Here is a 23,094-nt window from a genome sequence, read left to right as displayed (position 1 = left end):
AAAAATATTAGCTTCATAAGAGTTCCATAATTAAATTTGGAATCGCACTTAGGAAACTGTTAGATGGTGAAGAGAAACTAAATGCAAAGAGTAAAGTAAGTTCTATATCTTCCAGTAATAGAAAAGTTAAAAATACTTCAGATTCTTTCAGGGAATTTTACTAATTAAAATGTTTGTGGATCTGCATTGTCAGATCAAGATTTTGACATATTTTATCAAAAAAGCTCAGTATTTCATACCTGAGATTATTGCCGGCCTAGTTGGCTGAGTGGTTAGCATATCCACTCTCCAGCCAAAAGGCTGTGGGTTCGAATCCTGCTGTGGGCAGGGATGTTTGTGATTGTCTGTGAAAATACTAGTGGTGGTGGACAGTAGATAGCATTGGTGTATCTGCAGTTCGTTGTATTGGTGGATTGAGTGACGGAGACAGAGTTATAGAGTAGGTGCCCTCCCTTGATGAGTTTTTGAACTCCATGGAGGTGTCCCGTATTAATTATAATAACAACTTAGAATTTTAGCTCTGGTGCTGGTGAATTGAAAAATCCACAGTAATTCCACTAAAATCACCTAGAATCAGTTTTAATATTAAAAATTAATATTAAATTTAATTTTAATTAATTTAATGAATTCAATTAATTAATTTAATTTAATTTTAATTAAAATAAAATAAAATAAATAAATCAGCTAACGCCTTTTATTCCCTAATAGGGAGTAGGCGAGTAGGTCTTTATACCCTATCTAGCTTTTGGAGACTGAGCAGACAATTCAATCTCCACCAATAGCCAATCAGAGATAGCTGGCCCATGTCTATCACTAATTATAGCAGCCACCGATGAACAGGCTGGAAAACAAGTGCTGCCATCTCTTGGTACCTAACCCTAACAAGATATGTCAATGTCTGAAATAATGTTGGTACTATGATCAATTTTCTTGAGTTTATGGGATGAAAAATCCGCTTGCCCGTGCCAGAGATCGACTAACTTGGGAACCGGTCGAAGAAAGGCTTAGAAAAAGTTCCTCCAATCGGCAACTAGACTTGAACTTAAGCCAAATTTCGAGTGACCAAGAGCACTGGACTCCGCACCACTTCCACTGAGCTACACAGGCCTTTTAATTTGAATTAATTAATTAAATATTAATATTAAATTAATATTAAAAAAGGGGGGAGTATGTAAAGATTTAAATTCATTTAAACATCTTTATATAATTTTAATTGAATATACATCTTTACAATAGCCAGGGTTCTTAATAAATTATTTACAGTACCACACTACAAAACATAAATCAATTTAGCAACCCTCATCTATTCACTTAAAAACAAATTCAGTCCTTTGTAATATCAAGGAGCGTCTGATGTGCCCTGTACTTGTGAAATGGCTTACAATGGACAGACAGGTAGATCTGTTACCATCCATTTCAGAGAACTTCTCATAAGTATGATAGTAAATTTAAAGTTCATGGGATTAGATGGAAGAAAACCACAATGCTACACAGAAGTTGATGCAAGAGAGGAATTTTAAAATCAGCAGCAGGTATAAAAAACATCTCCAAACCTCAACATGCATAGCAGTATTAATTTACCAAAAATCAGGGTGATAGTCAACTTAGTTTAAACTTCTCTATATCTCCATCAATAAATGGTGCCAAATTAGGACTTTAGCTCTTTGTACTATCTGTTAACAGTTTATAAACTGTTGCCACAATGAACTGATTTGTGTATTGCAGCAAACTATTTTTGCTCTAAAGATGTTGGGTATAAAACAGCAAAATAATGGCAGTTAAATAAATTTTGTATTTATTTTGTTCCTTTGGTGTTGTTGAACGACATCCTACTTCAACACCATTATGCTGGTGGTATTGTGCATATACTTCACTAATTCTTGTTTCTTTATATTCTTTAAATTTAAGTTTTCATAATATTAATTCAAAATCTCTAGTTCACTCCATTCATCATCTTTGTTTACCAATTAAATACATGCTTCATTTTTGGCTATCAAATGTATGTACTTAAGCTGACATAATTCAGCTGTATTTCTAACATCTTTCTCTTATACTCAAAAATTTACACAACTAGGTAAGTCTTTTCAACTACCCTTTAATAAAAACTAAAATTTTGGCTGGAGAATGATTAGCCAAAACACACAATAAGCTTTGCTATTTGTATTATTATTTTTACAACATTTGCTTTACAAATGTGAAGAAAAGAAGCACATTTAGAAATAGTTACACAAAAAAAAAAAGCAACTTACAAAACTGAAAATAATTGTTGTAAAAGCAAAAAATATGTTGGTGTGTGTATATATAGATGTGGTTCAACATTTTAAAGAAACTACTGAGTGATCGTTATGCCTCAGAGTAACTCAAATAACAATAAAGGATTCTGATTATCAATAACAGCTACAAGAGATTTAATGTCCTTTATATACTTAACTAATCTTAAATTAAGATCTTTATTTCCAAATATAAGTCTAGAAATTGTATAAATTAGATTATGTAATATACTTGATGTTTTCTGATTTTTCTTTTCTGTAATTATCAAATTCCTGCTGCAACTGCTTAAGTGCTGCCTTTGTCTCCAATAAACGAGCCTCTTCTGGTGAACTTATAGAACTTGCAAGCAATGAACCGGCAGTCCCAGAACTGTTTAAAAGGTGCTAAAAGAACAAAATATAATTCAGTTATGTCAATGTAAGTATCAGTCAAATAATCAATACACTGTAATATCCTTATTTACAAGCAAAACACAAATTGCATCCCTCTTTAATATAAAAATAAAAAGGGTTATATTTATGATTAAGATATAAAACATTATATTATTTACAGTACCATCTTCATACTGGACTAGTGGGTGACATGAAATATATAGCTTCTCACAGCCACGTCAAACCCCACTTTCCTGTGATGTGGCCTATTTTGACAAACAGAGCGAGGCAAATATTGCCATGTTATATGCCACTGTAGCTGGAGGAAATGCTAACTAGAGCTCTTTGAAAGGCTTTCTGATCCTGCTGCTTATTCTGCCAAACTGTGTCTGGAAGGGGTACGAGCATTGCAACATGAAAGTGACATTGTTGAGGCAAAGTTTGGGTCGCAGTCCAGACACTTCTTAAGAATAGAGTGATGTCCACAAGTACTTCACTCCTGGTCTCTACCTCCAAGAAAGATAGCATAAAAATTTAGTGCTACTACAGTTAAAATAAAATCTTCCACAAAAGCCAACATAACTTCAATAAATATCAGAAATGCAACCAAAAAAAAAAAAAACCAACAAAATTCCATGTAAAAAACATACTACTAGTCTGATTGGCTGAGTGGTTAGCGTACCTATTCTCCAACCAACAGCTGGCAGATTCGAATTTCACAGAAGGAATGGATGCTTGTGGTTGTCTTTAGATGGAAGATGAATTTTATTGCCTGGTGTGAGACCTTCACCCTACTTACTTGTGGCTTGAAAAAATTGATGTTTGATCTTAACTTCAAGGACTAAGATGGGAGAAAAGCTGATTGTTTGCTGTTGGTAATTATATGATGCAAATCATTACCCTAACAACCTACCAGAATACCCAAAAATCCTCATTATTCTACAAACACTTTAAACCTTTTCTTAATGAGTGCTCCTCCCTATATACCAGTAATGTTAGCTCTCCTCTCAGCACATGTCATAATCTTGTCCATGTTTCTTTTTCAACAGATGATCCTTATCCCAGGGATCAATATCTAATGCATTACAATAGTGACAACTGGGATATGAACTTCAGGATTTCTGTGCCTCTCTTTCTTGGTCTGATTATTGTTTTCACTCTCCTGATCCAAGCACTTGCTCTGATTAATCAACAAAAATTATTCTTGCTGGAGTAAGTGCCTTTATCTGCTACTGCACTCAACTCCCTCCCATCTCAATCTAAGCTCTAGTTTGCCAACAAATGTGACAGAGCATTTCATGACATAAAATTCAGCACATGCCCAATGGCATAAGTTAAAAACTCCAGCTTGTTGCTCAGCTTAAACTACAAGCTATAACTTTAAAAGAACATCATAACCATATCCAAAACAGTTTGTACAAGCCAAATGCATTAAGCTTGCTTCCTGCTCAAACAATAGTTAAGTATTCTGTTCCCTTGCTCAGGCTGATGGGTATAACTTCTGTCCTACCATGTTTTCTCCTCTCTCTCTCTCTCTCTCTCTCTCTGGAAAAATACCCAATAGCACAGATAATAAATCTCCTGGTCCAGATGGTATCTCTCCAGTTGTCCTAAAATTTTGTGATCCCAAATTAACACCAATCTGATATTATACTCAGCTGGCGCCCACCCTGCCACTATAACAGAATACTAGATGCAAGTCCATGTAGAGACATTCTAATGGAAGAGGAGAGGAGAGAGATAAGTATCTACAAAACTACTGCTCTCAGTTCATTATCATCTAAAATAATGAAAGAAGACATCACATTTAACTTCTTTCACAGTAAATGACCAGCAATATGTGTTTTGTCAATCAAAATCCATTAGATTCACAGAAGAATGCCTACATTACTGTCACTTTGGACACGTGCCATGGAAAAGTTTGGAGAAACTTGTGCTGTTGCACTTGACAGTTGCAAGACATTTGATAGTGTTTCACATTGAAAGCTTATCAGCACATTGCATCTTGTGGTCTGCCCTCTTTCCTTCCTTTGTAAATAGATTGCCAGTTCTCTCATACCCTCAGTGCATGTAATGGTGGAGGGATTCTTGGTTACCTCAAAACACATCCATAGTTTTGCTGATGATAGCAATCTCCACTCAACCAACTCTTACAACAAACCTTGCAGTGCTAAAGCATCTACAATGAGAATCCTAAACGCTGTTCTCCACACATACACACCATCCTTCAGTGCGATGATGTCACCTTTAATGCTTCCAAACCACAGTTTTGCATTTCTTCTCATAGAAAAAACATTCTTCTTTTTCCATACCTTTCATAATGCTTAAGCCAACAGTTGTTGAATTTGCAGAAAGCAAGGGATTGTATATAGGAAATACTTTTTTTAAAAAAAAGAGAACTAAGTGAAAATGGACCCGGAAATCACCACATGGAGTTCTAATGAAATTGATTATATTATGGTGAAGAACATGGAAATACTAAATGATATATCTTTTATCAGCCAGTTTAATTATGATAGTGATGATAGGTTAGGGAGAAAAAAGATAAAAATAAACATCAAGAGGGAGAGATTGAAATTGTTAATGAAAAACCAACAAGTTCTTCTCAGAGACCAGGCAAAAACCTTAAGAGAGCAAAAATTCTCGTTCAGTACTAAGGAACTCGAAGTGTGGGAGAGGTATTATCATAAGCAAAACAGTTCAAAACAGCTGTCAGGCCAGTGAAACCTTATCAAAATAGACCAACAAAAGGCAAATATATGGACGCTTGGGCAGCGTTCATGTCTCCTATAAGGTCTATGCTAGGACAACTCGTAAATGCCGGCGAGTGTATTCCCGTAAGCTCTGTGGCCAAATTTTGTACAAAATTTTCATAGTTTCTGCATTTGGCTTTGAAATAATGCTGGATTATCCACTTGATTTATATAATCTTATATTTATGTTTTGAAAACTGCAAGATGCTGGAATAAGTAACCAATGCACTCCACTATCCACCAACAGACTGAAATTCCACTATTGTTGAATGCTTGTAAAAAGCCAAAGGACTATTCTGCTTAATGGACGCCAACAATGGCCTGAAAGAAAAGTTTTAAGTTTGGTCTTTAAGCTATCTAAAGTTTCCAGGTTATCTAATCTGTAACCTAGCAATAGTATGAAAATGTACTATAATTTTCCACCCATTTGCTGGTGGATATATATAAAGTGTGATTGTGATATTCCATCAACTAAATGAATGATAATAAAAACAGAGAAGAGCATATTTTGCTAAGAAATGGAAATGCTTTTAGCTTCTAAATAATAAGGTGGGGAGGTGCACTTTCTTATCTGAAGAACAAGCCTGTTTTATGAAAATACAAAGAACTTCATTCTGATTTTTAGATAGATTTTGCAAATTACATAAGCACCAAATAGCTCACTTTTGTCCATATGTATGCAATCCATTCCAATGCTCCTGCTAGAACAGAATTTACAACACTTTCTTTCAATTCCATTCTGGTAAGTGGAATCTTTACAAATGAAGTCATTCCAATGTTGTTTCTTTTAAGTGAACTATTTGTGAAAACACAAAAAAAAAAAAAAAAAAAAAAAAAAAATTAAATATTATACTCTGCTGCTGAATTAACCCACAAAATACACAAAACAATGTTTATGAAGTTCAATTTTGTTTTCAATCAGATAAAATTTTTGATAAAATGATTTTGAGTGATACGAAGTGATGCAAAAATCTACTCCTCACACATTTACTAACCACTCTTACTCAATTTCCAAGGATAGTCCCGTGTTCTCTAATCTCTAATCAAGTACAGAAAAATTACCAGCACAGGAATTCTATAAAATCCTTTTAGTAACTCATACATTTCTATTGTATTCCTTTTCTCTGTGTATCAACCAACGTCATTCCGCAGACCACTCATCATCTTCATCCCTTGCCTCTGGATCTTCCCTCCACATTCTCATTCCCAAGAAACCCAAGTGACAGATCTGTGCCTAGTAATCTAAATGTCATCATATCAAAACCCTAAAAAGAAGAGTGATAACATCTTTATTTCAGGGTGGTAGTGTATCTTCAATAGCCAAGTAATATTAGTAACTTTGACCACTTCTACAATATGCCCCCTGAACTTCAATTTCCTACCTAAAACTCCAAAGCCTATAGATTAATCAGTTTCTTGAAATAAAGTACAGTTCATTGTATCATATGGCTTGCAATCTTTTCTTCCAAAATTCATAAGTTTTCTACATTAAACAGATATCCATTATCCTCTGCCTATACTGTCTCATATTTAAATTATTCCGCAAGCTCTCTACATTACGTAGTTTTGCATCATCAGCAAACAACGGAATATTTACTTCAAATAATTTGCTATATTGTTGATGTACAAATTAAACTGTAGTGGTCCAAGAAGACCACGAGAGATCTATGGTAGTGTCACTTCTCTTCTCCATATATTCTTCATATACTACTCATTGGTATTTGTCCATCAGCCAACTTTGTGTCCATCCCCATTTGCTGCAATTTGCATGTGGTTCTCCTTATCCACTCTATTATAAAAAATGAGTAAATTACTATGGCAATGTCTCCCCTTGATTCATTTATTCATTAGATCAGACATTTGGAAATGTTCCTTACAGAAACCTTCCACTCAGTCCTTGACACTTTGCTTTCAGCTCTGTAAGTGATGCACTTTTTATATTGTCTATACAGTTCATTCTATGTCAGTCTCGAGTTCCTGAAATAAGTTCTTCAAGAACTTGCATTGGTAGACCATTTGATCTACTGATATGAATAAGCCACATAAGGTGTTTCCTTCAAATCATAATTATTCATAACCATAACTGTTTGGGAAGCGCTGGTCTACAGCACCTCATTTCAAATGACAACAACCTCTTTTCATCTTCTTTTATGAGAGTCAAAGTTTCATTTCCATATAGAAGTACTGAATTAACTAGTATGTTAATAAGGTGTAGTCTTTTGGTAAATGTAAGCCTGTTATCTGTCTACAGCAGTTTTAGTTTTTCAGTGCTGATGTTGGTTTTGCAATTTTTATTCTAATATCCTGTCTTGATCTTCCATCTTTATTAAAGATGTTGCATTAAGTATTTAAACTGATCAGCTTCTTCTATGGGTATATCCTCAAATAGGATGTTTTCAGTTTCTGCTGTAACACTTTCTTCATGGTCAGAAGTACCAATAGTTGACTTTGTTTTTGATTTTTTTTTGTGGTGATTTCATGGAGATTTGATTTGTTTTCTGCTAGAAGATCAATATCAACAGCAAACTTTAGATGGTTTGTTCTTTAGATGGTCTCACTTTACTCTCCACTGGAATGAGGAGTGCTATAATTCCCCTTGATTTCAACCATCACTTCAGAAGATGCATACAAGGATTCAATTATATTATTTTGTTGTCTATTTCATAATGTTTCAGAATTTTTCAAAGGGAATCATGCCAAACAAAATTGAAGGCTTTCAGCAGATCAATAAAATTATTGCACATTATTTTTATAATGTTATACTTTTTTTCCCCCAATGATATGGAGCATAAATACAGTCATACCCTGACTTACGCGAATCCAGAGTTACGCGGTTTCTTATATGTATGTATTCCCATCATGCCTCACCACTAGTAGTATCTTTCCAGCGCCGGCCGCATTCACCGGTGTCACACATACTGTGAACAAGCACTGACGTGTTTCGTGTGGTCTCCATTCATACACGATTTTTATAGTCTACAAACCTTGGGATTCTTTAATGTCACGTTCTTGATAAAAATTTTATCACATAAAAAAAAATAATGTCGCCCAAAAGAAGCAAGTCTGATTCTTCTACAGCTAGCAAGAAAAGAAAAACATTCAAAGCGTACTACATATGCCATTCGTTTGCAAGTCTGAATGAAGCTATGAGGCAAAATAAACAACTGTCTGTTAAAGAGTTTTGGAAACGGTTTAATGTTTTAGATGCTGTAAGGATTATCGGAGATTCTTGGGGTGTCTCCGATATCGGAGATTCTTCGCTACTGAAAAGACCGAAACCTCAGATCCAGTTTTACCAGAAAAGCACGTGACAATTGCAAAATTAACAGAAGGTCTCAGCTTAATTAAGAAAGGTTTACAGATTTTGGAGGACATAGATGCTAACGAGGAACGAATTGTAGCCACAAGGCAAGGAATAAAAAAAATCACTGGCTTGCTATGAAGAAATTTTGCAAGACAAGAAAAAGACATTATGCCATCAGACGAATCTATTAGATTTTATGAAACCATCGACATCGAAATAACTTTCTTTTTTTTATGTACAAAAAACTACAATTATGATTATATTTCTTAAAAAATATAGGTGTTTGTGTAAACCTTTGGTCCCAATTGTATGTTTGTATATATAAATTACATGCAAAATTATATCTCGAGTTACACGAATTCCACTTACGCGCTTTTCGTTGGTCCCACCTACCGCATAACTTCGGGGTATCACTGTATATGATTAATTGTACTCCTGTTCACATAGACAGAAGATACAAGAAATGAGAAAAGGCTCATTAACTATGTCATTGTTGACAGTGATATCATCAGGCTTGTTCAGGTATACAGAGAATTTGAAATTGGAAGTGACCGTTACTTAGTACTAAGAAGGATAAAAATGGATATCACATTGAAAAGAATAGTGTTTAAGAAAGTTTTAAAGGAAATTGTAGACTTGACTATACAAACATTATTGAAGAAAAAATGAAACAAGTTGAAAACAAAAACCAAACCTTGGAATCTCTGGCAAACTCTGAAGAAGATAATGATGATTCAGCTAGCGAGGTATGTGGTGAAGTTGTCTACAAAGATAGAAAAATAAGAACACCACGATGGACACAAGAATTTAAAAAAGGAGCCCTGGAAAAGAAGAAATCATACCAAGAGTTCCTAGCAAATAAGTCAGCAGATGATCTAAAAGAATACAGAGAAAAATTTAAGAGAGCTGAGATATGTGTATAAGTAGCTAAACAAAAGTCATGGGAAGACTTTGGTAAGAGAATGAAAAATAAATATCATGTTCTGGAGACTACTGAAGAAGCTTAGAAATGGAGGAAAGAGTACTGTAAAAGGAATCAAAGATGATAAAGGTAACATGAAAACTGAAGATAAGGATATCCTAGATGTCTGGAGTATCTAGATGTCTTTGAAAGATTGTTAAATGAACCAAGCAGTGAGAGAACTATACTATAAAATTTTCAAGAGGAATACAAAAAGAAGTATATATCAAATCTTGAGGTAGAAAAAGCTTGAAATGTGGAAAGGAAGCTAGAGTAGATGATATCTGAACAGAAATGCTTAAGTATGGAGTATAAAATTTTATGGTGGTTACACTGCCTTATTCAGAGGGCCTAGTCAGGTCAACTTCCCAATGATAGAGCTCTGATAGTACCCAGCTATTAAACAGGAAATAAAACTGAATGTGAGAATTGCAGAGGAATTTCTCCACTAAGTGGAGAAATTCCTCTGAAATTCCTCTTTTTCTCCAAGAGAAACTTGGAGAAAAACAAGAGAAGAGCAAGCTGGGTTCAGGCTAAATAGAGGTTGTCAAGATCGGATTTTCACTTTAAGGCAAACAGTTGAGAAATCTTGGGAATATCACAAGGATCTGAAGTTAAGTTTTGTAGATCTGGAAAAGGTAAGACAACAACGTGCCCAGAGAAAGCTTTTCAAAACAGTATAATTATATGGAATGAATGGAACATTATACAGAGCAATATATAATATATATTTAAGTTGTCAAGTCAGCAGTTCGAATTGAAAGAAATACAAGAAGACGGTTTGATGGAAAATCATGGTAAGACAAGAATGCACATTATCTCCACTGTGATCCATCTATAGGAATCACACGAAAAAAGTAGCATCAAGCTTGATACTAGAATTAGAGATGTCAAACATAGCTCTATGCAAATGATGTCGTACTCCTAAAGACATCTAGTGCAAGTCGACAGGATTCACTAACTAAATTGAATAACAGCTGTAACAAATTTGTCATGAAAATCATCAATAAAAAGACCAAAACTATGAAAATAAGCAGGAGCATAGAAAACTTCAGCTGCATTAAAATGGTAATCTTATAGATCAAGTAATATATTTCAGCAATTTAACCACAATTTTTAATGAAGACATCAGGTTAAATCTGAAAATAGACAACATAATAAGCAAAGCTAATATGGTATGGTGGGTATGCAGCTGAATAAATTCATATGGATTAAGAGAGAAATTAGCCCAAACACCAAATTAGCAGTATAAATAGTGTTTAAACAAATTTTAAGCAATGGATCTGAAAGTTGATTTAGAAATAAATCATTGATTAACTACTAGTGACCAAAGATATGAGGGTTCTGAGAAAAATTAGGGTTCTCTTAACTGGAAATTCTGCATGGTTTGGAAACCTCCAAAGTCAAGGTGAACATGATCACTATCTCTCCAATCAGAACTTCCTTGGTTATAATGGACAGATCCTCTGATGTTATCACCAGGTTCCATCCCTTACATACTGTTTCAACTATCTTTCAGTTGGTGAATAAATTTTGTTTCTTTCCTACCACATGATCTTTCCTCCTTCCAATATATGTATCATTATAGCCCCCCCCCCATAAACTTATCATGCTAATTTGCCAATGCATATAGAGCAGTCAGCTGTATATTTTGTCCTGCTGACCATTACCTCACACAAGATTGCCTCAAATGAACTGCCTATCCACATCTCTGTCTTCCCAATAGCCTTCTACTCTTTTTGGCTGAAATTCATCTGGTATCATTAGTAATATCTCTCCTGCCATTCTATTCTGTGAAGTCTCCCTAAAAATACTATACCTCTCACATGCTATCCCTGTAACCAAGTCATCCTCCATCAATCAAATCTCACTAATGATCAACTGTTAGCCATGTTGCACCACCCAATGCCAGAAACTTTTTCCAATTATTCCTGATAATTCTGACATAAGTATGCAGCAATCTAGCATTAGTATAGAAAAATTACAAAATGCATGTTGCTTGGTGTCAACATGGATATACTATAGTCTAGTAAGTAGTTTTCATTGTAAAAAGGAGTCCTTGGCTTAGCACTGTTTGGTGAATGATTCTCTCCCATCCCACTTTACAATTTAATTTTCATTGGATCATTGTACTTACAAAATTAGGTAAAACAAAATGTTTCTGTAAAATCATTCTGTAAACATGCATATGATGACAAAAAAAGGCTCTCAGCTCTATGTGTTGTTAATGAAGAATGATATTAGGAAATATACCTTTGTTTGCAATTCTCAATCATTTTTTACTCTTTTTTTCTTAAATTTTAGTAATGATTTCTCTATCATTTAACTCCGTTTCAGAAACAATAAATTTGATAAACAGCGATGGTTATGTAAAATCTTGCTTTTCTATTATCTAGAAACATTGTGTGGCACAATTATATGTTATAATTTACATAAACATGATGAAGAATCAAACTTCTGGTCTGATGCAATAAAATTTAAAAGTATGAGTTCTAGTAGACAGCTTTGAAATACACAAATTATCAAGTTTTAAAAGTTCTCTAATATTTATGCTTTTGGCATAAATCAGAAGAAAGTGTGTATATGTGAGGTGTATGCATGACAAATAGAGAATGTGTATGATGTTATGCTTTAATAACTGCAGGCTTTGTGATATAATCAGGCATTATTAAATAAAATTTAAAATAATCAGCAATCCTATAATTCGATAGCATGCTTACAGAAGAAAATCCTTGATGGGAGAGCAAAACTCTATACATATCTCTTTGTCGAACTATCGACTCTACCATTTCTGCTTGGCAAACTCTGTCTTTTTGAAGTTCTTCTAATTGTAGAAGGGCCTTCTCCAAATCTTTCTGAAGTTCATTAATTCTAAAACAATATTATTATGGGTACTTTTCATTAATCTATATTCAATAAAATATACTTCATGGTATAAAATCACTATTCAGATATGAAATGCATAAGTTTAATCGACCATTCATATTAAACATTTTCATTAATGGTTAATAAATCATACAAAGAGATGCTGCATAACAATTTATTTTCATATAATGAAGTCATGTGGATCACATTGGTACTGGCTTGAATTACAGTTGTACAACTAAGCTATAATGCCTGTGTTTAACACTTTATGTTAAAAGCATGTATTCTCTGGTCAAATTGTTTTGCAGAGACAAAAACCTAATACAGCTGTATGATACCAGCTAACTAACCTCTTAAAAGTCATTTATAAGTGGTTCTTTCATATTACAACAGAAATCAAACACAGGCAATAGGAACCAAAAAAAAAAAAAAAAACCAGCTTACTATACTGAATACTAATATAAAACACATGCACGCACACACGCGCGCACACACACACACACACACACAAAAAAAATCTACTGCATAAGTGCTTCTGAAATTATATTAGTAAAATGTTTTCTATAATGAGTTTCCCTTAGGACAGCATTAATGCTTATACGGTTTTGACTGGGATTTTTCAGTAGTTATTATAGTCAGTAAGCTCACCATATCAAAAGATGACTAACTCTGTTTGGAGAAAGCATAAAAAATGAATACAGAAATTAAAGCTGGATTTAATCTAACTGAATATGTTCACATGCTTTTATAACTTGAGTCTCGGCTCAGGAATGATACCACAGGAATGGAAGGAATGTATGATAGTTCCATTGTACAAGGGTGGTGTAAAAACTGATGTGTCTTAGCTACCAACCTATCAGTATCTCTGGTGTGGTAGTGAAGATTTTAGAGAAGTTAATAAGAACTCATATACAGAAATGGGTTGACAAACAAGCTATACTGCAAGGAGTAGCATGAGTTTACCAAAGGAAGGTCATGTTTTAGCAATTTGCTCATATTCTATAACAATATTACAGCCAAGTTGGATAATTATTATTATTATTATTATTTGACACCTCCAGGGAGTCCAAAGACTCATCGAAGGAGAGTGTGCCAACAGCATCGAACAATTGATCCCTTCCCAACTACTAACTGCGCTCAAACTTGATTAACTTTTTGCAAGTCATTAGTAGCAGAGGATCTACCAATGGATAAACATTTTCTAAATTTGCTCTAAATAAATTTTCTAAAAAAAAAGTTTAGAAAAATTTTTCTAAAGGCATTTGATAGGATACCACACAAAAGGCTGTTGCATAAACTGGAGAATATGGAATTGGAATACAAACTCAACTTGAACCAGGGGATGGCTGACAGACAGATATCAAAAAGCTTATCTTCCTGATATTACTGATCTCTTTTCCTTTGCTATCTATTTTCGATATTTCTATTGGAAGCACAAAATTTATAAACAGATAAAGTATCTCTATGGGGTCTCCCCATTTATCCCCCACCCTGTCAATTTTTTTTATGGTATATTTTGAAGTACAAGCTTTTGCTTGGCCCCTTCAAACCTTCTATCTGGTTAAAGATATGTTGATGATGTGTTCTCTGTTTGGCCTCATGGCCCAGATACCTTGGTTTCTTTCCTTTCCTCAGCTCAAGTCTTCACCCCAGAATCCAGTTTATCATGGAAAAAGAAACTAATAATAGTTTAGCCTTTCTAGACACCTTGGTAACGTGCCTACACAACGTTAACCTGTCCTTTATTATATACAGGAAGTTCCGCACACAGGCAGATACATTCACAAACTTTCTCATCACCCAACCCCACTCAACAATGGATACTAAGTTGTTGGTTAGCAATATTAAAATGCTAACCAACAACTTGTAACCTTTGTTCCAGTGAGTACTCCCTTGCAGTATAACTTAAACGCCACAACCTTCTAATCTAATGGCTATAGTTCCCTCAGTATAACCAAACTTTCCCCCAATCCTCGACCTTCTCTTTAGAAAGATTTTAGTAATGTTATCATCTTCAATCATTGCAAATAAGACTGGGGGAAAAAAGTGTTGTATTTTTCAGATGTGATGTGTTTTGTAGCCTCTGTAACTCAGTTGGTATAGACCAGCCCTTGTTCGAAAGATCCAGGTTTAAATCCAGTCTATGATGTGAGGAACCTTTATTAGGTGTTTTCAATCAAATTGTGAGTTAGCCAGTCTCATATCGAGGTGGAGGGTTTTTTCCCTCCTGGAAACTTGGGATTTTTTCTCCCTCAAAACAGGCAAATTGGCCCAGTGAATATACAGATCTATAGCCATAAATACTTGCCCCTAGGGGTACAGCAGAGGAGTGGCAAACCAGCTGAATGAATTTGTCTAGAAACCCCTAGGCAGGGGAGTCAACCTACCTTAGGCAAATGAGAATTGATGATGATGAATGGAAGAAAATCTGAAGAACAAATTGTGATTTTTTTTTTTTTTTTTTTTTTTTTTTTTTTTTTTTTTTTTGTATACAAGACTTTGATTTGTCTTTGGTTAAGGGTAATGATGTGAAGCTGGGTGGCACGTACACTTACCAATAAAAGAAGGCTTCCTGTAGATGGAAAATTCAATACTGCAGGTAGAGCTATGGATTATTAAGGTATCCAGAGAGAGAAGACTTAGATACATTGATACATGTTCAATAGTGAACTTGATGTGGATGAATATGTAGTTTATTCAATTTCAATATTATCCCCTCTGTTATTCATTATCTATATGGATCACATTATGAAGGAAAGTGATAATAAACATGATATCAAAATTGGAGATGTTAATGTCAGCTCTTTGCTTTATGCGGATGATGTTATACTTCTAAATAAATCCGCTACAAGTCTGCAAGATTCTCCGACTAAATTGAATAACTGTTGTAAGAGATATGATATGAAGGTCAGCAATAAAAAGACAAAGACAATGAAAATAGGCAGAATCGTTGAAAATGTCAACTGTGTTGTGAATGGAGAACCTGTGGAACAAGTAAAATATTTCAGCTACTTAGGCACGATTTTTAGTGAAGATGGTAAATTAAATATAGAAATAGACAACAGAATCAGCAAAGCTAGTATGGTGGGAAGTCAATTGAATAAATTCATATGGAATAAGAGAGAAATTAGTCTTAACACTAAATTAGCTGTATACAAGACAGTGTTCAAACCAGTTTTAACTTATGGATCTGAGAGCAGGATCAGAAGTAAAACACTTGACCAAAGACTAGAGACAGTAAATATGAGAGTCCTGTGAAAAATTATAGGCGTGAACAGATGGCATCAATGGCAATATCATATTAAAAACGGGGATATTAAGAAAGAACTTGACATTGTCAGCATCCAGGAATGCGTTAGAAGAGTTAATCTCTGATGGTATATGGTCACCTAAACAGAATGGGCGAAGAAAGATTAGCAAAACAAGTGTTCTCTGCCAGGTTTGCAGCAAAACGACCCAGAGGTAGACCAAGATATAAGTGGACTGATATGGTACAAAGAACCTTAGATGATAGAAATATAAGATCTGATAATGTTGGAGTCTTGACAAGTAACAGACTGATTTGGAGGAAAATTGTAGATAGGAAGTTAGTATTGATGTAATTTTTTTCATGTAGTACTATCATATCCTGTACACCCTTTGAGGGTACATGGCAGGAATTTGATGATGATGATGATCAATTCTTTCCAAAAGCATATCTGTTTTTAAAATATGCTCTCCCAGTGGAGAACATGATGTTATATCAAATCGACAAGTAAGTTGAAGACAATGTGAAAATTAAATTACAAAATGACACATGCTCTTTAAATTTCACCTGATATTCTCATTTGCCTTATCTCTTTTACTAGGTGTATTGAAATGGTCATGAATGTAGCCAAAAACTCTTCTGTTAATAAATAATAATTTATTCTTATATAAGTTGGTATTCTGTAATTTAATTTTCACATTATATCTTCCACTAACATGTCAAGTTTTTCATAACATACATTGGTGTTATGTTTAGGTGGTTACCACAATACCATATGAGCGAGTGGATGGGTGGGGTGTGAGAGAGAGAAAAATAGAAGCATGAGAGAGAGAAGTAGCACTCCAACAACTTTAGCACAGGATCAAAAAGCTAACCTACTGTTTGAGCAGGAGGCAAAAGTTTTCGATTCAGACCTTAACAAAAAGTTCATTTTGCATCAGTGATGATTCTTTTTTTTTTACAAGATGATGAACACTACATGTATGTTAACTGTGAATGAGGGAACTAGAATCCCCGCCCCCTCTCTCTCTCTCTCTCTAGTGCACGCGCGCGCGCACGTGTGTGTTGGGTGAGGGTAATACACACAGGGTGTTTCAAATGGGTATATACAACTTGGCAGGAGATCAGAGAATAATTCAGAAGAGTTATTCTCTGATTTTGTACTTGCTCGTACAAAAGCTGAGCAAGTGTCATAATGTATCGAATCACAAATTTTTTATCGCGTAACTTTATTACCGAATGATAACACTAGATGGCATGATATATCTCACCATTTGAAAATGGCAACTTTTGATGGTGCATATTGTGAGTTTTGAATTGAAAAAACAGTCTGCAACACAAGCTCAAAGGAATTTCTGCACACACACATATGTGTGTCCTCTTAGGCACACAATTTACATATGGCACAAGAATTTTGTGGAAACAGGCTGTTCTGTGCATCATCCAAGGTCAATGGGATGGCTGCATGCTGCAAATGCTGTTGTGGAAGAAGTTCGGGAAAATTTCCAGAGAAGAAATGGAAAGTCAACCAGAGGGGCATCTCATCAAACTGGAATTCCACATGTGACTGTGTGGCATGTTTTTCAACAGCATCTACTTTTAAGGTCCTACAAATTTACCAACATTTGAAGAAAGACAATAAGAAAATATTCCAGGATTTCTGTACCAAAATGGTCGGTAGGATAAAACAAAATGAGAACTTTTTTGCACATCATCGTTTTAAGTGATGAGTGCACTTTTCACATAAGTAGGCAAGTAAACACTCACAACTGCAGAATTTGGGGAAGCAAAAATCCACATGCCATTGTAGAACATGTTTGTGGCACCCAAAGGCTAACATTTTTTGTGCCATAAGCTAGAGGAAAGGGTATGGACCCTTCTTTTTTTGGTGTCTACCATTGCTGATGGTGTGTATCTGGGCATGCCACAAGGATACCTAAATACTACAATTAGAACGTTGATGACCACGACAGATGCTTACATTTCCAGCCTGATGGAGCACCTCCTCATTACCTAAGAGATATAAGGTCATACCTCGACACCCATTTTCCAGGAACATTAATTGGTAGAGGGGCTGTAGCATGGCCACTACATTCCCCTGACCTTATACCATTAGTTTTTTTTCTGTGGGGCTTTGTGATAGATTGAATGTCTGTACCACCACTACCAGCCAATTTGTATGAGCTGCGTTCCAGAATTACTGCCACCATTGCTGAAGTTACACCAGATATGCTCTGCTGTGTGTGGCAGAAAACTGATTGCAGATGGAACGTCTGCAGAATTACTGGAGACGGTCATATCAATCTTTAACTGTCTGTGTTGAAACTTCAAGTGTTATGCTAAATTTGCACAATAATAAAAATTGTTCTTCTATCACTATTTACCTTCTATTATCATTCATTGTATTTAAAAAAACAATATAGAAGAAAACCTCTAAAAGACTAGAAGAATTCTTCACTCTTTATATATGTGAGTAATCAAACTTACATAATACCTACTTTTCATTTGCTGCTTTTTTCTCTTGTTCTTCATGTTGTTGACTTAGTTCTCTAACTACTGACAGTAACTGATTATTCTTTGCTTGGAGCTCTTCAATGTCTCTGCACATGAAAAAAAAAAAAAAAAAAAGTCATGAAGACACCTTCCAGACTAACACAAAAACATGAAATATCTACACTCAAATTAGCAAAACATTCACAATTTTAAGACTGCACCAACCTCATCTATGACTCTATTATTGATAATCTAATACAGTAATAAAATACAGGATTTCTGTATAATGACATTCATCATCATTATAACTGAATTTAGAGCTTATATATATATATATAAAATTAGTTTAAATAACTATATACCGAGAATGAAAACACAACAAGATTTAATGTTAAGATACAACTAGTTTCGTTGAATGATTCAACTTCTTCAGGTATCACAAGCAAATAATTATACAAAAATGACAGAGACATGATAAAATTACATCAACAGATCTAGTATAAAAGACAATAGTACATTTTAAAAACAGGAATGCGAGCTTGAGTTCTAAATTAGAGCTATGTGCGTGAGCTGCCATGAGTGCGTAAATACTGAACAGAGGCAATGTGTGAGTCAGAGAGAGAGAGACTGAAGCTTATTTTATATATATATATATATATATATATATATATATATATATATATATAATAAGCCCATACATCATAGGTTGAGCAACCAATAGTACTTTAGTGTAGTGGATAGGCAGTCATTAAATTATGCTTAGGTAAAAAGTGAAACCAAGTGAAAATTTTCTGGCCTTCACGCAGGTATACATTTCTCTTCACGAGAGATAAAAGATGGGAAAATATCCTTTTCCAGAAAAGGCCCATTTCATCCACGTTAAAAACAAGTTCAGGATAATTGCCTCGCTCAATGATGGCTTTCAGAGTTGTAGGAAATTCTTGAGTTGACAGTGTATCTGAACTTGCTGCTTCTCCAGTGATATACTATGCAGACCCATATGCTTTTTAAAATCTATCAAACAAGCCTCTGCTAACTGTGAATGTTTTGGATGTTTCTCCTATTTCTTCTTGAACATGGTTAAAAATGTTTCTTGCCTTTTCCGTGTTTTTAACTGATTTAAGGGCATGTCAGGTTTAGTTTGTTCATCCACCCAAATATCAAGCTTTTCTTCAAGAATGTGGCTTCTTGAATTTGTTACCTTTGTTACTGCAAGTTTTTAAGTCATAGTTGCAGAAAATCTTGTTTCCATTTTTCATAGTTGTACTTATACATTGCTGTGTTTAAAGAAGCAACTACACTATCTACCAATAATTGTCCGAACACCCCTCTTATTTGAAGTTATAGAAAGTTATATGAAATTGCTGGCCTGGCTGGCCGAGTGGTTAGCATATCCCCTCTCCAGCCGAAAGGTTGCAGGTACGAATCACACCATGGGCATGGATGTTTGTGATTGTCTGTGAAAATACTAGTGGTAATGGTGGTGATGATGAATGCAGTTGTAGTTGGTGGAGTAGGTGCCCTCCCTCGATGAGTCTTTGGACTCCCTGGAGATGCTATGTAATAATAATAATTATTTCATCATAGCAATTGAATACAGGTATTATGACAACATGACGTGAACTCAATGACTTTGAGAGAAGTGTCATGTCCATACATGCCACTGCCGCTCAACTGGAGCATCCAAAATCAGCGGTTGGCAATGTGATCAACAAATGGGGATGTTCTGCCATCTTAGTGCAGGAAAACACCCAGGATCACTGCCAAAAATTACTGACAAGGAGAGGGGGGGGGGGTAAAACGAGCGGCGTGCAAAAACCAGCTACAATGGACACAGAGAATCTGCGATGAGTTCCAGACGGAAAGACGGAGCGTAAAGAAAATTTTCAATCTTTTGAAATTTTCAATCAGATTGAAAAATTTCTTTCTCTCCGTCACTCAACTGCTTCTGAAGATCCCTCTTCCCCTAGAGCCTTTATTTCTTTGCCTTACATCAGCTCTCTTTCACCAAAACTAGCTAAAATTCTCAAGAAATTTAACTTCAGAACTTGCTTCACTACGCTCTCAAAACTTCGCTCCATACTTAGTAAACCTAAAGAGAAACATCTTCCAACTCAGTTTCCAGGAGTCTACAAGATCTTATGTGATTGTGGAAACTGCTGGCCAAACTGCTAAATCCATCCTTCTATGTTTGGAAGAACACTGTAGAGATATTTCCTACAACAGGACTAGAGTCAGCGCTCTCTCTCTCTAGCCACGCTCTTTTCTCCGTTAACTCAGATGAAAGCCACTAACACATTGTGGACTGGACACAAACTTTAATATCCATGTGTGCTATGAAGAACTTGAAAGAAAGATTGTCGAATCCAGAGAAATTGCCTTAGATTCTTCCCATATAAATAACTCCCTAAGTTTCAATCTTTCTGATGCATACATTGCCTCTGTTCAATACTGGCGCACTCGTGACAGCACGTAGTCAACTTTTATTTGGAACTCAAGCTCGCATTACTGTTTTCAAAATGTACTACTGTTTTTTTGGACTAGTACTGTTAATGCAATTTTTAAGTCTCTGTTATTTTTTACATATTTCTTTGATTGTGATATCTGAAGAAGTTGATCCATTCAACGAAACTAGTAAACTAGTAGTATCTTTTTAAAAAAACCATGTCATCTCTTTATCTCTCGGTATCAGTCATTTAAAATAATTTATATATATATATATATCAGAATGAGCATTATGTACAAATGCCACCTCTGAAGAAGAGTCAAAGACTATGCTTGAATTTGCCTGGAAAATAAAGGTGTGATTTGCATATAAGAGAATGGAGATGAATATCACTGTGGCTGGAACTAAGATCACACATATTTGTGGAGGGAACATTATTATTGTTATTATTATTATATCACACCTCCACGGAATCCAAAGACTCATTGAGGGAGGGCATCAACTCCACAACTCTTAGTCTCCACCAACTTTCATCATCTAACACCAACGCCATCTACTGCCGACTACCACCACTAGTGCTTTCACAGACAATCACAAACATCCATGCTCACGGCAGGATTCGAACCCGCAGCCTTTTGGCTGGAGAGTGGATACGCTAACCACACGGCCAACCAGGCCGGCTAGTTGAAGCTGTGATCATGAAAGGCTTTCTTAAGTTAGCATTTTTATGACCATATAATTTATTTCTCTTCTTGAATTTTCATGACTGTTCTTGAACACAAACAAACTAAGAAGGACATGGAATATATAATAATATTTTCTTCTAAACCATACCCACGGAAAATTTTATTCAACTTCTCTGCAAACTGACCTCAGCAGTGACTTTCACATATCGCTCCTTGGACTCCCTCTAGTCACACCTGGAAGAATCCTGAAGTGGCAACAAGATTATAAGCCAGATGATCTGAAATCCCAAACATAGAAATGTTTGGAAAGTGTTACCATTAAATCACTTTACAGCCATACTCTTGAAAAGAAGAAATGTTGGCTATCTCCATGATTTGTGATAACTCTGAAAACATCATTCAGACTTCTGGCATACAGCCAGAATAAAGAAACAGGGAAAAGGTACACTGGATATGTGGCTGCATTCCAAGCATAGCTTTTAGTCACTTCAAATTTCCAATAATCAAAATGGTGGTATTATACTCAGTAATGAAACTCGTCTACCACCTACCTAGTTATTATCCACTGTCCACCACACTACAGGGGGACTAACCGTTTCCTTTGAGGAGTGTGGATTTCTGCCTATGGCAGTTAACTGCTAGATGGTTTACTAACTTGTTGGCCAGATGATATATCCATAACTAATAATAGACTCAGTGTATGTTGGGGGTAAAGGATGTTATTACAGTAGACAAGCTGATCTTCACTGAAGTTTGGTGTTCACCACATTGTGATGACCACAGCACCAGTTTCAACAGTAAAAACTGAAAAAGGATCATTCTATAAATATGCTCGATGTCATTTCAGATTTAATTAAAAATTGTATAATGTCTGTTGGTTCTAAAATTTCCAGTTGTATCCATACAATAAGGATTCCTAAAGAGAGATCTCATTTGTCTAAGATCTAGTTCACAATGTGTGAGTAAAAAAAATTACTGGGAAATTTATTTAATTAAAATATTTTGTGATCTGTGAAGTGAAGTAACTATATTGTTATTTTATCAGAAAAATCAAATTTCGAAGGCTAAACCCAAATTATTTTCATTTGTCTTGATCATTTGATTCAAATCCAACAAATGAAATTTTTCTGAAAAAAAAACAAAGAAATTTTCAAAAAAAAAAGGAAAGAAAAAAGAAATTTGTAAAAAATTAAAAAAGAAAGAATTAAAAGAAATTTAAAAAAGAAGCAAAGAAATTTAAAAAAAAAGAAACAACTTAAAGAACAATGTTCTTTCATTTGTAATTTCTTTAATTTGTCTAATTCTAAGTCTGATGTCTATTTTTTTTTTGCCTGTACCATTTTCCTCCATAGGCTAGTATTGTTGAGTATTTTATCAAGGTAAATCAAAGTATTCTATTTGAATGATTTGATTTAGCTCTACTTCTGATAAATTCCATTCTAATTTTTTAATGTTTTCTTCCTCTAAATTAAATTTAAATGCAAAATATTACTTTTTCTACCTGTCTTTGTATTTAGGTCACCTAATGTAAGTTTGTAGTCACATTTATTTGTGTTGTTAATTATTTGAGGAAGCTGTTTTAAACTTCCTTTGAATTTTATTCTGGTATATTATATCGAATACCACCATCTTGTATTTTTAATCTATGAATCTATAATTAATACACAGTGCAATTAAATATACCAAAATGATTTAAT

At 34.7% G+C, this 23,094-nt stretch overlaps 1 protein-coding gene across 3 annotated transcripts in view; it reads right to left on the bottom strand.

The window, feature by feature from the left end:
* LOC150106811 (nucleoprotein TPR-like) overlaps positions 1 to 23,094 on the bottom strand; it is an 826,699-nt gene that overhangs the window by 557,269 nt on the left and 246,336 nt on the right. For all 3 annotated transcript variants that reach the window (XM_090393327.1, XM_090393328.1, XM_090393329.1), the window contains exons 13-15: positions 18,271 to 18,372; positions 12,381 to 12,531; positions 2,503 to 2,654 (exon numbers count right to left, since the gene is read on the bottom strand). In XM_090393327.1, coding sequence (XP_090249453.1) covers positions 2,503 to 2,654; positions 12,381 to 12,531; positions 18,271 to 18,372 — 405 coding nt within the window. The remainder of the gene's footprint in view (positions 1 to 2,502; positions 2,655 to 12,380; positions 12,532 to 18,270; positions 18,373 to 23,094) is intronic.

This window comes from Typopeltis vanoorti, chromosome 5, assembly GCF_054136105.1.
Source record: "Typopeltis vanoorti isolate ZY-2024b chromosome 5, IOZ_Tvanoo_1.0, whole genome shotgun sequence".
NCBI classification, from domain to species: Eukaryota; Metazoa; Arthropoda; class Arachnida; order Uropygi; family Thelyphonidae; genus Typopeltis; species Typopeltis vanoorti.
Note: the sequence above shows the minus strand (reverse complement) of the source record. Positions and strands in the feature narration are given on the sequence as shown.